This window comes from Trachurus japonicus, chromosome 18, assembly GCF_045865225.1.
Source record: "Trachurus japonicus isolate A0001 chromosome 18, Traja_1.0".
NCBI classification, from domain to species: Eukaryota; Metazoa; Chordata; class Actinopteri; order Carangiformes; family Carangidae; genus Trachurus; species Trachurus japonicus.
In genome coordinates, this window is record NC_140924.1 from 7,450,445 (window position 1) to 7,466,080 (window position 15,636).

Here is a 15,636-nt window from a genome sequence, read left to right on the forward strand (position 1 = left end):
TGCTCTGGCATACTTTCACCTAAAGACTCCATTTAAACTTTAAAATGTAGACACAAGTCTTGTCTATTGGTGTGTTAGTCCACGTTTCAATAGTTATTATAGTTTTTGATTAATCACTGTTCAATGACCGTGATCATTTTTGGAGAAGTGTTGGGATTATAATGGGTGTGTATTGCGCGGAATGTTCGTGCTAGAGTCTGTGACATCATCAGCTAGAGTGGGAGGAGTTGTCTGAAATTGTCTGAAATTTTTCTATTTCCACGCTTCTCACGGCCACAATTTACACTCTACACACACGATTTTTTCCACATTTGTAGACAAACTTGTCCTCTTTCTAACAATGTGTTCGACACAGCAGAGAGACTTACAGAATTTAAACTGTGAGCCTCCGAGTGCAGCCATGTCCCTCCCTGATCCCCATTGACTCCAATACAAAGATTTTCTAGCTCTGTCTGTCTCGTGGGTTTGATTCCTATGTTGGAAATCTCCTAGTTTCTATTTTTGTTGTTATTCTATCACTATTATTATATTTTCTCCTCATGTTAAAGCACTTTGAGCCTGGAAGCTGCTTTATGAATAAGGTTTATTATACCGTAAATGACCGTGACGAGAGTAATCAACATTAAACAGGTTGAAGTTGTGGAACAGTCGCTGTTAAACACAGTTTTGTCTCCGTTATCTTTCCCTGCACCTGGTCTCACTGTGGGACAGCAGCAGGTGTTCACTCTCACTAATTTAATTTGTTTTATTCTGATTCAGGAGAATTAAATTTGATTCGTCCTCCTGTTAATTAGTCTCTGGCTCTGAGTCGTTGCCCTGACGACTCATGCAGAGTTGTTTAACGGCACAAAGAGCTGCTTTGAGAGGAGGAGGAGGAGGAACATCGGTTTATTAAACCTGATTAAAGAGATGTTGTTCTTGGTTCTCCTGCAGGTTCCCTCGCTGATGATGGACAGTCAGTTTTCAGAGTTCACCCCCGACATAACTCCCATCATGCTCGCTGCTCACACCAACAACTACGAGATCATCAAGCTGCTCGTCCAGCGGAAGGTGAGACGACACGTTTGCACTGCAAAAAATCAAATATCTTACCAAGAATATTTGTCTTATTTCTAGTCAAAACAAATCTCATTATACTTAAAATAAGACTCATCACATTAAAAAGCAGCTTGTTTTTAGACACTTTTTCCTTCTTTCAAGCATATTTTCACTTAAAATAATCTGATAGTCGAGCAGGTTTTTCTTCCTTATTACAAGCACAAAAAACCTGCTCTCACTGGCAGATTTTTCTACTTATTTCAAGTGAAAATGTGTTTGAAACAAGTGAAAATGATCTAAAAACAAGTTACTTTTTAGGTGATGAGTCTTATTTTACGTGGAAAGGGATTGTTTTGACTAGAAATGAGACATTTTGACTAGAAATAAGACAAATATTCTTGGAAAGATTTTGAGTTTTTGCAGTGTGCAAAAGGAAAAACTCGGAAAACATAGCTATTATTAATTTATTGTGTTTTCTGTGAGCAGGTGACCATCCCCAGACCTCACCAGATCAGATGTGACTGTGTCGAGTGCGTCTCCAGCTCGGAGGTAACTGATCCTTCACGATCATATTTTCTAGTTTCTGGTTAAAGATGAACATTTTTATTTCTTCAGACTCTTGAACGTCTCTGAATGTTTCTGTTTCTCCTCTGCAGGTCGACAGCCTGAGACACTCGCGGTCTCGACTCAACATCTACAAAGCTCTGGCGTCGCCGTCGCTCATCGCGCTCTCCAGCGAAGACCCGATCCTCACGGCCTTCAGGCTGGGCTGGGAGCTGAAGGAGCTCAGCAAGGTAAAGAGCTTTTTGCTGCTGTTTGCTGCTGTAGCTTTTTGGGGGCTGAGAGGGAATTAGCCTCATGATTCCTGCCAGGTTTTATTCCCACAGTAAACAGCCGGCCTGTCACATGCAATGAGACACCCAGTTAAAGTGTCGGTCCACCAGGAGCCTCCAGAGCATCGATTCTCTGAGCTCCAGAGTTGAACTGAGGTGGAGGGAGTTGAGCTTGTTATTTTTTCTTTGTAACCTCAACAAGGTTCATAACTTCTCAGAGTTTCTATCATCAGAGTTTCAGGCTCAGTAAACAAGAGCAGAAACTCTCCTCTACAGCCCAGTCCGTCAAACTGTTCCTCTATTGAGACTACACTGCAAAAACTCAAAATCTTACCAAGAATATTTGTCTTATTTTTAGTCAAAATGTCATTTCTAGTCAAAACTAATCTCATTATACTTAAAATAAGACTCATCACAGTAAAAAGTAGCTTGTTTTTAAGAAACTTTTTACGTCTTTCAAGCATATTTTCACTTGAAATAAGTAGAAAAATCTGATAGAGGAGCAAGTTCTTATTACAAGCACAAAAAACTTGATTTCACCGGCAGATTTTTTTTAAGTGAAATTTTTTTTTCAAAAATCTAAAAACAAGTTCATTTTTAGGTGATGAGTCTTATTTAAAGTGGAAAGAGATTAGTTTTGTCTAGAAATGAGACATTTTGACAAGAAATAAGACAAATATTCTTGGAAAGATTTTGAGTTTTTGGAGTATAGGGATGTAACGATATGTAAAATTTTACCAAATTATCACGGTTATCGATATAATCGCTTATCTAACAGGAAACATTCCTTCGGTGCAACTTTTAATTAACACTTAATCTACCTTGGAGCTGTTAGTGTGTGTGAGTTCAGTTTCACAGTGGATGCAATTTGAAATGGTCCCACACCTTTGACATGCTGTATCTCAATATCTCAATTTGAATACTTCCAAACTTACACTAAGTATTTTAAGTATTATATATAGTTTTAAGTACACGCATGTGCACGCATCACGGTCAAAAAGTTGAGTGTGGAACAATGGACACCTCCCACCCTCAATGAATATATGTGAATCAACATACCGGTAGGCCAATGTTTTCCAGCACTGCAAAAACTCGACTGGATTTGTCTAATTTCTAGTCAAAACTAATCTCTTTCCATTTAAAATAAGACTCTATAAATAATTCTCATTTGTTTCAAACTAATTTTCACTTGAAATAAGTAGAAAAATCTGCCAGTGAAACTATCTTCCACTATCAGATTCTTCTACTTATTTCAAGTGAAAATATGCTTGGAAGAAGTTGAATCCCTAATTGAGACACATCGTTGTAGAAAGTTGGAGCATCCAACCGCACTGCAAAAACTCAAAATCTTACAGAGAATATTTGTCTTGTTTCTTGTTTGACGCCCGCATAGTCGCCTGGAGGGGAGAGAGAGAGGGGGGGGCGGGGTTAATAACAAGTTTGATTTACACTGCAAAAATTCAAACTCTTACTAAGAATATTTGTTTTATGTCTAGTCAAAACAAATCTCATTATACTTAAAATAAGACTCATCACATTAAAAGTAACTTGTTTTTCGACACTTTTTCCTTCTTTCAATCATATTTTCACTTGAAATAAGTCGAAAAATCTGATAGTGGAGCAAGTTTTTCTTTCTTATTACAAGCACAAAATAATGTTTCTACTTGTTTCAAGTGAAAATTTGTTTGAAACAAATGAAAATAATCTAAAAACAAGTTAATTTTTTACTTATTTTAAGAGGAAAGAGAGATGTGTTTTGACTATTTTGACAAGAAATAAGACAAATATTCTTGGACAGATTTTGAGTTTTTGCAGTCCATCAGCAGCTGTGAGCTCATCACAAACTGTACTACTTCAAATAAGACTCATCACAGTAAAAAGTAGCTTGTTTTTCGACACTTTTTACTTCTTTCGAGTCTATTTTCACTTGAAATAAGTAGAAGAATCTGATAGTGGAGCATGTTTGTCTTTGTTATTACAAGCACAAAAAACTTGCTTTCACTGGCAGATTTTTCTACTTATTTGAAGTGAAAATTAGTTTGAAACAAGTGAAAATTGTATAAAAATAAGTTAAGAGTCTTATTTTAAGTGAAAATTAGTTTGAAACAAATGAAAATGATCTAAAAACAAGTTAAGAGTCTTATTTTAAGTGGAAAGAGATGAGTTTTGACTAGAAATGAGACATTTTGACAAGAAACAAGACAAATATTCTTGGAGAGATTTTGGGTTTTTGCTGTGAGCTCATCACAAACTGTTGACTTCCTCTTCTCAGGTGGAGAACGAGTTTCGTCAGGAGTACGAGGAGTTGTCCCAACAGTGCAAACGCTTCGCCAAAGACCTCCTGGACCAGGCGCGGAGCTCCAGAGAGCTGGAGACCATCCTCAACCACCGAGACAACGACCAGAGCGAGGAGCTGGACCCCCGGCAGTGCCACGACCTGGCCAAGCTCAAGCTGGCCATCAAGTACCACCAGAAAGAGGTAAGGGGTAGCTCCTGCAGCTTCTCTTCATGCAGAAGGAGAGAAAAAGAAAAGAGAGTTTATTTTAGCTGCAGAAAAGTCTCTCAAGGCCACAAACACACGGAAATACATCCAGCCATTCAGCGGAAATAACTGTGTTTTCCTCGTTGTGCTGTGAAGAAGCTGACATTTTACCGGAGAGTCTCTGTTTGTCTGACAAAGGCGATGTCGAGTTTAAGTGTCTGAAAATATCACTGAAAGCTGTGAGAGAGTGTGTGTGTATATGTGTGTGTGTGTGTGTGTGTGTGTGTGTGTGTGTGTGTGTGTGTGTGTTTGTGTTGAGTTTACAGTATTTCTGAATGTGCTACTTCACTGACTCAAGTGTTGGTTATCAAGTACCTGCAGAAAGTGACACGATTACACATGAAGTTGCAGCAGCAGCAGCAGCTGGTTGTTGTTGTTGTCGGAGCAACACGTCGCTCTGGAGTCAAAGTTGTAGTGTTGATCCCCGAGACCCGGGAAATGGTTAGTTAATTTAAAACCAGGAAGGAAAGATTAAGGGCTTGTCCCAATTCTCCCCCTAACCCTAAATATTTGCCCTAACCCTATATTTTGCGCGTTCACGTGTAGGGGTAGGGTGTCCCATTACTCTAGGGAGCAAGGGGAAGTGCGATTTTGCCCTTAAAATCAGCCCTCAAAATGTAGTGAGGTCCGATGCGGGCTTAAAACTAAGTGGAAGATGAAATTACCCGTTGTCACGCTCGATCGCCGTTTAGACAAATCTGAAATGCTTGAAGAAACATTACTATTTCTCTCTGTGTGTGTTTTGTGTCGCTATGTGTGGTATTTATTGGGGGAATCACGGTGTCGCGTCAGTGGCTGCAGGTGACAGGGACAGCTGACGGCGGTAGCTAAGCTAACAACGGTAGCTAAGCTAACAACGGTAGCTAAGCTAAAAACCCTCCCGTTGTGGGACACGACATGAAACTACTCCAGTTAGCTCAGTCATGTTGTAACTCAGATATCCGCTGGAGAAAATATTTTTTCATGGACCGTTTATTGAGTCAGTGAGTTGTTAAAGTTAAACAGGTAGCTAACGGTTAGCCCAGCTAATCTCTGATAACCATGACTAATTACAATAATTGTTTAGACTGAGATAAACAAACACAGCAAACGCAACAGGCAACACAACAGCTGGAACCGCCGACATTTTTCCTGAATGAAAATAGTAGCACGCTCCACCGGTATCATTGTAAACATGTGACGTATGTTATCACGTTCGCTACGTTCACTACGCTAGTGGTGTCCCATTTCCATAGGTTTTCTGCCACTTTCCCTCAACGAGGGGAATTTGCGGTTGAGGGCACTCAAAACCAAGTGGAAGATTTAAGGGGGAGAATTGGGACAGGGCCGAATTCCCAGGATTGTTTTTTGTTTTTGTTGGTGTTGCAGCTGAATCTCGCCCGTTCAGTCATCTTCGATCGTCATAATATATTTTGATGTTTGTGTGCGGCAGCGTTTCAGCGCCACCTACAGGCCTGGTGGATGTACTGCAGCGTTTTGTGTTGTTTTGGGTCGGTGGATCCGTGTGAACAAGAAAAAGCTGGTTTTGGGTGAAGCTCCCGACCCAAACCATTTGGTCAAATCGAGTGGTTCAGTGTGTGAAAACAGAGTGAGACAGTTTGCTTTTGTGACGGTGAAAACAGGAAGCTGCCCATGGTCTCTCCGACCATGGATGAGTTCACGTCGGAGCAAAACAAACCATTTATGATTTATGGATAACATGTCCAAAAGTGAACATTTTAAACTGGGAGTGTTTCTTTTTTTGTTATTAAATTGGCTTAGATTACTTGTATGCTACTTTATGAAAGTGAGTTTGGAGTGGTATCAGGCTGTTACTGTGTGACGGCTGTCGAGACGCTCTGATGAGCCCAGATTGAACTTCATTACTGTTACTTTGTTTTCAAGTGTCATGGTTTAGGAAAAGATGTGCCACTTGTTTCCATCCTCCTACAGACAGTTAAAACATTTTGATATAGTTATATTGTTGAACTTATTGATATATGCATGTAGTAGCCTGAAAGCTGTATTAAAATGTATAGGGAATGGGAATTGAAAAGAGACTGCACTGCAAAAACTCAAAATCTTACCAAGAATATTTGTCTAATTTCTAGTCAAAACAAATCTCATTATACTTAAAATAAGACTCATCACATAAAAAGTAGCTTGTTTTTAAACACGTTTTACTTCTTTCAGCATATTTTCACTTGAAATAAGTAGAAGAATCTGATTGTGGATCAAGTTTTTCTTTCCTATTACAAAGTTGCTTTCACTGGCAGATTTTTCTACTAATTTCAATTGAAAATTTGTTTGAAACAAGTGAAATATGTCTTAAAAAAAAGGGGGTAATTTTTAGGTGATGAGTCTTATTTTAAGTTGAAAGAGATGAGTTTTGACTAAAATTGAGACATTTTGACAAGAAATAAGACAAATATTCTTGTTTTTGCAGTGTGGCATTTAAAAGTCAGTGAGGCAGGTTAATGTTGCATTAGATGCATTGTGTTTCTGTAGTTTTCTGACTTGCTATGTCAGTAACAGCTGTTTCAATCTAACTGTTGTTTTATTTTCCCAGCTGACTCGTTAATTTTAACACATTAGTGAAATCAGGGTTCGTGTGAATTTGCGTTTTTAAGAGTGACGTTGTTCGTTCTGTTGAAAATAGAAATCAAACTTTGAGGATAATGGACTAGAACTTCTGCCCCAGTTACGTCCGTTAACACACACACACACACTAAAACACACACACAGTCCCATTGTAACCTTGTCTTTGAGGAATTGAGGGACTCGTTCTTCCTGTGGGACTTGTCAGAGGAGAGAGGGGAGGAAGGAGGGAAGAGATAATGAGCTGGAGCGAGTGTGAGCGGAGCAAATGAATACGAAAGAGCGATTTAATGGGACAGAGAGAGAAAGATGGAGAAAAAAAAGAAAGCTGGAGGGATCAAGAGAGAGATGGGAGAGAGTTTGACAACAAAACAGAGTCAGAGAAAGACTAGAAAAACCCCGAGGCGTCTCCATCTCCGTCTCTCTCCGTCCGTCGAGACAGAGGGACGCTGCCAGACGGATGAAAGAGAGAAAGTGAAAGGAGGGAGAGAGGGATGACAGGAGTAGATGGATGGATGGAGAGAGACAGGGAGGCGTGAGAGCAGGGAAGTGAAGTGCTTTCAGTCTCTCTAGAGAACGGGAGGTGGCGGAGGTGAAGATGCGAGCGCCAGACGAGGCGCTGACAGGTTTCCTCCTCTGTCTCCAGGTGGAGACGATCACAGCCGGAGGAGAAAGAGTCTGAGATTCTTTTAAACAAGATGGCGTCCTCGATCGTTTTATTTATACTGAGAGGGAAACGACCAAAACACAGACGGCTAAACATTAAAGAAAAGACACAACTTCTCTAATCTTGGTCTGAAGCGAACATCGTACATAGGCTATAGCTGGGCGATTCTCTGAATTCAGTGGACTTTGTGTCCTTCAGGTTTACCTCAAAGATTTTCAACTAGGCTACAGTAACCTTTTTTTTTGCATTTGAAAGCCATACATTGATGGATCCATGGGTCTTTGGATTATAAAACACAAAAACAATAGAAATCTTCATTATCTTTATCTCTTATTTTAATTTAAATATTTGTCCCCGCTGACCAGAATCATTTTGTGTTCAGTTCAACATCCTCAGCATCAGCCAATTAAGATAATTTTAGCATGTAAACTCCTGAACTCCTCCAATTTTCTAGTGTTTTAGCTTCCTGCAATCACATGCTAATTTGCAGAATGATTAACACCAAATTCAAGATGTTAGCAGGTGAATAGCTACTAGTGTTGTCACGATACCAACATTTTGGTACCGGTATCGGTACCAAAATGTTTTTCGATACTTTCCGATACTTTTCGGTACTTTTCCAAATAAAAAGAGAATACTATTAATATTTTAATAGAACATAGAACTCTAACATATGCATCAGTAAATCAGTAAACAGTTACTGCTGCTGCAGGATTAAATGTCCATCTATATTAATCTGAACTCTTCCTAAATTAAAACATTAGTGGTCTGTTTAAAAATGAATATCAACTTGTTTTCTTTGCATTATTTGAGGTCATGGTTATTTTGACCAGTTGTAATTTTTGGGAGAAATTGTTATCAGTAGTTTATAGAATGAAACACAAACGTTCATTTTACTCAAACACACACCTATTGTTTCCCATACGTAGACCAAATTGATTCTGCCCCCCCCCCCCATCAACGCAATATCGTTCCTTTAATTCATCTCCCGTCGCGCTCCTTCGCTGTGTTCACTCACACACAGAGAGACATAGAGAGAGAGAGAGGGAGAGAGAGAGAGAGCATGCATGCAGCCAGTGGTGATCCGCGGTAAAAACGTAACTTATCATCCAGCAGTGTTTGCATTAATTAACGAGTCTGTGGCGGCCGTCTCTCGCGCGCAGCGCGCGCACACACACACAGACACACACATAAACACAGGCACATGGACAGGTGGCGCTGTAAGGTAATTAAAAAAAAAGCACCTTGCTTCATTTGTGACCCTGTGACTCGCTCTCTCACTCGCCTCGGCTCAAATTACAATGCGGCGACCTCACGCGGCGATGTCACCGCTGCCGGCGGCGCAAAATGAAAGTACCGGTCCCATCTAAGCGCAGTATGGTACCGTTTTAAATGCGTCAGTACCCCGGTACCACTCTAGTACCGGTATACCGAACAACCCTAATAGCTACATAAGTAGGCTACATGTGCTGACTAACAATAAATAAATAGGCTAAATAAATATATAAAGTAGCTAATTCATATCGTAGGCCTACTAGAAGTTACGCTAAAAAGACTAGGCCTACCATACGGGCAGAGGATGTTGTTATGATGCCATGTAAAGCCCTTTGAGACAAACTCTTTGCAAAAACTGGCTGCCTTGCCTTGCCATACCCAACACAGAATAAAAGCTAGCAAGTTAATGTAAACATGTTATCTAGGCTTTCATTTAGCAACTTAGTATGTGAATGCTAACAGGTTGAATAGACCAACAACAGGTTTCAGTATGCTGATTGGTTTACATTAGCGTGCTAGCATTCAGTCTGTGGTTAGTAGCCCTAGCATATACGCTGACATGCTAACATGCCAGATGCTAGGTGTTTCATGCTCAAAACTAACATAGTGAACACAGCTATACTAGTGTGTCGACTTAATATAGGGCTATAAAAATCTAAATTAATTCAACACTGTACAATGCTAGCTGCATGTAGCTTTGCTAACTGTGTTTATGCTAAGAACTCAAAGTAAATATGAACATGAATTTCTTTTTTCAATACTAAAAACAGCAAAAACAAACAAAAAGAAAAGGTTAAACATCCAGACAACAGTTTACAGTTTTCCTCCAGTCAGCAAACACACAGGAAATGTGGAGATAAACGACAGCGAGTCGATAAACGACAGAGAACAGAAGGAACGAGTGACTTTTTCGCCCTTGAAGCTGCAGTGATGTCAAAAGATTGACGACGCTCGAGGGACGGACGAAGCCAGAGAGAGAGAGAGAAGTGAAGTGCTTTTCAGGCCGATGGATTTAGGAGGACGGGACAGCGACGTTTTTATTTTATTTCATTCTGTTTTATTTTAGCAGGAAAGGGAGGAAGGAGGGGGGGGGATACAGGTGAACAAAGATGAAGGAAGGAGTGAAAGTGGAGCGATGACGGGAGGAAAACTGAGGTGAAGAGATGAAGAGACGGATGAAAACTGCTCCGTTGTCCTTGTGAAGCAGCGACAGAGGAGATGATTTAATAATATAATCTGTGTGGTGAGGAGCGACGACAGCGCTGACTGGCTGCATTAGCATATAAATAGAGACATTTTATTATATATATAAATATAAATATAAAAATATAAATATAAATAAAAGACTTTAGATAGATAATTCATTTTGTTGCCTAAACATCAACTCCTCATTGAACGGGACGTTTTCTATTAGTGTTCACATCTGGTGACAGTGAGCAGCAGTGAAACTGTAATTTCCCCCATGACTTAAACACATCCTGGTTATCGGAGCGTGTGCGTGTTGTGTATATATATGAGTGTGTGTGTGTGTGTGTGTGTGTGTTGTTGGGGGATGAAATATATTTTTGCATGTGTGTCCCATCACCACAAACATATAAAGGTAATTTAAGCTATAAGGCTGGACGATGATGGCAAAATTGAACGTTTTTATTTTTTAATTTTTTTTATTAATGAATGATTATATAAAAAAAGAAAGAAGTTGGATAATCTGATGTGTATTTGCACTAAATGCACAATATGAAAGAACATAACACATTTGTGTATTGACAACAGAACAGCGAGTGATGAGAACAATTGATTAATTGGGTTTTGATTGCAACTGTAATACTGTTTACTTAGCCTATTTATGTATTTTATTTTTTGGCTTCATTTGTTAGTAATTGGATACTTGTTTCTTTCTTTCTGTGACTCTGAAACCATGAAGAGCTCTAATGGTTTTACTGAAATAATGAATTAAAGGGTAGGCATTTATAAGCTGGATAGCTTCAGCCTGCACCTTTTCGATCTAGCCCATCTATGAACTAGTTGAACTAAGGATTGTATTATGGAAGGTGGACTAGTTGTGATTGATGCTCAACTGTAAAGCAGTTTGTGCACAAGATCAAATGAACAAACTACATGAGCGCTGATGGAGAGGAAATTCTAAAATTAAAATTAAGAAACACAGCGTCGTGTAGCTACAAGTGGGCGGATTAATCTGAATATTGATACCACATAGGTATGGAAACCAGATCAATTCTAGTTTTAGTTTCAGTTTCAGTTTTGTGTCATGTGAACAAACTCGTCATGTGCAGCTTTAGAGGTAAATTCATGCAAAACCGCTGATGCGCGTTGCCTTCAGGGACAGTTTTTCAGCAAGCAGTCTCTGCATTTCCCTCTAAAACAACTCTGTGTGGTAACGTTGTGTTGTTATCTCATAGCGTGGTGAATGTGCAGGTCACAACTTGTCCACCAGAGCGTTGTGGAGTTGTTGGATTGTGTATTTGATGAGGGAAACCAAGAAATCCCATGAGCCTCCGTATATAGCGTAACTCTGAGCAGCTCACGGCTCTGCTCCTCCGTTCTAAAAACAGCTTGCACCGACAATTAAAGGTAACGAACCTACTGCTATGACTATAGGGATTATGGCAATGGGCCAATTTGCCAAAAATGTTGAACTATCCCGGGTTTAGAAAATTTCAGGTGAATATTTGACATTTTTTGATTCATAAATTAAGTTTAATTTTTTTATAGTGTAATATAGTTAAACATAACTTGGTAACAAACAGGAGGAGTAGAAATTAACATAACATAAAATACAGCAACAAATCAAAACATGAGCAGCAGCTCTGTTTGGATTCATGTGATTAATTATCATGATTGTTTAGTAATTTTCTGTCAGATAATTCATCAGAAAGGAGCAAACAGCTGCTGTGCTCTAATTGACCTATGGCTAAGCCCCGCCCCCTCCACTCACTCGGACAAACAGTCAACATTCGGTGACAGTTGCTATGGCAGCTGAGACATTTCACAGGAGGCAGTTGATGGTTTTTGGAGACAGAAAGATTAAATATCATCTCGAAGTCACCAAAACTTCACTTAGCTTTACTGCTATGGCTGCCGTTTGCCGCGAAACGCCGATAGCGACGGGCTAACTTCTGTTAGCCTGTCTATGGAGTTTTGCATTATACGTTAGCATTAAGCTAGCGGGCTTTATGTTTAGTTGTGATACTGGCTAACATCCAAACATCTCTCACAATATGTTGCCTCAAATACGTTGTTGACTTAACTTAGAACAGATGTAGACATCCTTGTTAAGTTTATCCACGTTTAGTTGGTGTAGTGGTCTACTGCATAACTTTATCCAGAGCAGACACTTCTCTTGGTTGAGATGTGGCTTGGGAAAGGGTTAAAAAAAATCCCCCCTGTGGCCCAGCCTCTCGGGATACCTAGTGTCGGAGTTGCATGTACCCCATGCACACTGTTTGACCATTTTAAACTTAAAATGTCAAGAAAAAACATATAAAAACGAATGAAAACTGACTAACTGCAATGCATTTCAATGGACGTGGAAGCAGAGAATGTCCGAGTGTATGGGCTAGCTATGCGCACTGTGATTGGCTCATCGTGTTTGGGGTCGTGGCTTAGCCATAGGTCAATTGTGAAGTTTCCGTCCGACTTCCCGTGAAGGTGTTGTGAAGTTTTTATAGTGAAGTCACAATAATAATATTATTATTATTAATAATAATCAGGTGTGAGTTACCGACTGGTCATATTTTATTTTCCTCTCCGTTGTTTGCACCATAACTCACTAATTAAATCTCCGTCCTGCTTGTGACTCACGCACTAAAAAACCAACAGTGTGTGTGTTTTGCAGTGTGATGCCTTCACTGCACCTCGCTGGGAGGAGGAATAATTGGCTGCAGCTCTGGCAGAAAGAAAGAGAGAGAGATATAGAGAGAGAAAGAAAGAGAGAGAAAGAGTAGAAAAGTCTTATGTTTTCTCCCTGAAACATCCCGTGGCGTTGAGACAAGAAACTCTCAGCTCTAAAATAAGACGTGCTCTCAAATTTAGACCGAGGAGAAGAGGAGGAGGAGGAGGAGGAGGAGGAGAGGAGGAGGGGATGTGAGGAGGTCGAACGCTGCTGAGGGAAGAGAAGGAAGCAGGGAAGGAGCTGTCAGTGGGTATTAATGAGACGTTTTTAAGATTGTTGAGGGGCCCTGATGTGAAGACAGGAAGGGATGAAGGGATGAAGAAAGAAGAGGGTTATTATAGACATATCAGGACGGAGATACCACACATTCTTATACGTATAGGAAGGAAACACCGAGAGGCATTTATATTAGTTTACATTGTTCAGGAGATTCCTCTGATTGAATTTCGCTTAATTGGATACTAAGATCAGATTTACATTTACATTTAACCAATTAGATGTTTGTATTATAGCTCCTTCAAAATAAAGGCAGTATAAAGGTAGATGTTTCTGTTAAAGCTCCTTCAAAATAGATGGTTTTAATAAAGCTCCTTCAAAATAAAGGTAGATGTTTGTATTAAAGCTCCTTCAAAATAAAGGTAGATGTTTGTGTTAAAGCTCCTTCAAAATAAAGGTAGATATTTGTGTTAAAGCTCCTTCAAAATAAAGCTGGACGTTTCTATTAAAGCTGCTTCAAAATAAAGGTAGATGTTTGCGTTACAGCTCCTTCAAAATAAAGGTAGATGTTTCTACTAAAGCTCCTTAAAAATAAAGGTAGATGTTTCCATTAAAGCTCCTTCAAAATAAAGGTAGATGTTTGGATCAAACCTCCTTCAAAATAAAGGTAGATGTTTGTGTTAAAGCTCCTTCAAAATAAAGGTAGATGTTTGTATCAAACCTCCTTCAAAATAAAGGTAGATGTTTGTGTTAAAGCTCCTTCAAAATAAAGCTGGACGTTTCTATTAAAGCTCCTTCAAAATAAAGGTAGATGTTTCTATTAAAGCTCCTTCAAAATAAAGGTAGATGTTTCTATTAAAGCTCCTTCAAAATAAAGGTAGATGTTTCTATTAAAGCTCCTTCAAAATAAAGGTAGATGTTTCTATTAAAGCTCCTTCAAAATAAAGGTAGATGTTTGTATCAAACCTCCTTCAAAATAAAGGTAGATGTTTGCGTTACAGCTCCTTCAAAATAAAGGTAGATGTTTGTGTTAAAGCTCCTTCAAAATAAAGGTAGATGTTTGTGTTAAAAATACATATTTTTATGGATCAACATTTCAAAATAAAACACAGGAAGAAGTCAAATGTGAAGCTTTTTCCCGCCGGCGTCGGTTGTTACCGGTGAAGTCGTCCGTTTCCTCGCTGTAATTAAGTGTAAAAACGGATTCAATTATGATTTTAAATGAGGCAGAGAGGAGCAGGTTGAATATTAAATAACACAAACCGTTCAAAACGTTTTCATTAACACCGAGTTCATCCACCGTGTCAATGCAACGTTATTAACGATCAATAACAAACCGTCGTCTGATCGGATGTTGGGATGACTCGATCAGAAAACTCTGTCAGAGAGAGGGGAAGAGGTGGGGAGAGGGGAGACACACAGGAAGGGAGGGGGGGGGGAGACAGAGAGAGAGGGAGAGAAAGAACAGGGGGGAGAGAAAGAGAGAGTGAGAGACAGGAGAGGATAGAGAGGAAAAGAGAGAGGGGAGAGAGGAAGATGGGAGACAGAGAGGAAGGAATGGGGGTAGAGAGAGGGGAAGAGGGGGAGGGAAGAAAAAAAGAGAAAGAGGAAAACAGAGAGAGGAAGGGTAGAAAAAGAAAGAAGGGGAAAGAAAGAGGAAGACAGGGGGGAGAGAAAGAACAGGGGAGAGAAGGAGAGAGCGGAACACAGAGAGTGAGAGACAGGAAAGGAGGGAATAGAGAGAGTGGAAGAGAAGAAAAGAGAGAGAGGGGAAGAGGGGAGACAGAAAGGAAGGAAGGGGGGGGGATAGAGGGAGAGGGGAAGGGAGGAAAAAAGAGAGAGAGGAAGACAGAGTGAGAGAGTGGAAGAGGGGAGATAGAGAGAGGGAGAGAAAGAACGGGGGAGAGAAAGAGAGAGAGGGGAAGACATAGAGAGTGAGAGACAGGAAAGGAGGGGATAGAGAGAGAGGAGGGGGGTAGAGAGAGGGGGAGGGAGGAAAAAAGAGAGAGAAGAAGATGGAGTGGGAGAGAGGAAGGGGGATAGAGAGAGGGGGAGAGGAGGAAAAGAAAGAGAGACAGAAAGTGAGAGAGGAAGAAGGGGATAGAGAGAGGAAGAGAGGAAAAGAGAGAGAGAGGAAGAGGGGAGGGAGGAAAAAAGAGAGAGGGGAAAACAGAGAGAGGAAGGGTAGAGAAAGAGAGAGAGGAAGAGGAGGAGAGATAGAGAGAGTGAGGAAAAAGAGAGAGAGGAAGACAGAGTGAGAGCGTGGAAGACATAGAGAGTGAGAGACGGGAAAGGAAGGGAAGAGAGGAAAAGAGAGAGAGAGGAAGAGGGGGGTTAGAGAGAGGGAGAGAGAGAAAGGTTAGAGAAAGAAAGAGGGATAAAGAGGAGGGGGGGAAGAGAGGAAAAGAGAAAGAGAGGAAGAGGGGAGACAGAGAGGAAGGGGGATAGAGAGAGGGAGAGAAAGACATAGGGGGAGAGGAGGAAAAGAAAGAGAGACTGAGAGAGGAAGAGGGGGAGAGAGGAAAAGAGAGAGAGGAAGTGGAGGAGAGATAGAGGGAGGGAGAGAGAGAGAGAG

General features: G+C 40.3%; 1 protein-coding gene across 1 annotated transcript in view; it reads left to right on the forward strand.

The window, feature by feature from the left end:
* Window positions 1–15,636, forward strand: part of trpc5a (transient receptor potential cation channel, subfamily C, member 5a) — an 87,124-nt gene that overhangs the window by 8,330 nt on the left and 63,158 nt on the right. The window contains exons 4-7 of the mRNA XM_085806305.1: window positions 934–1,050; window positions 1,525–1,587; window positions 1,695–1,832; window positions 4,144–4,350. Of these exons, the coding sequence (XP_085662431.1) occupies window positions 934–1,050; window positions 1,525–1,587; window positions 1,695–1,832; window positions 4,144–4,350 (525 nt within the window). The remainder of the gene's footprint in view (window positions 1–933; window positions 1,051–1,524; window positions 1,588–1,694; window positions 1,833–4,143; window positions 4,351–15,636) is intronic.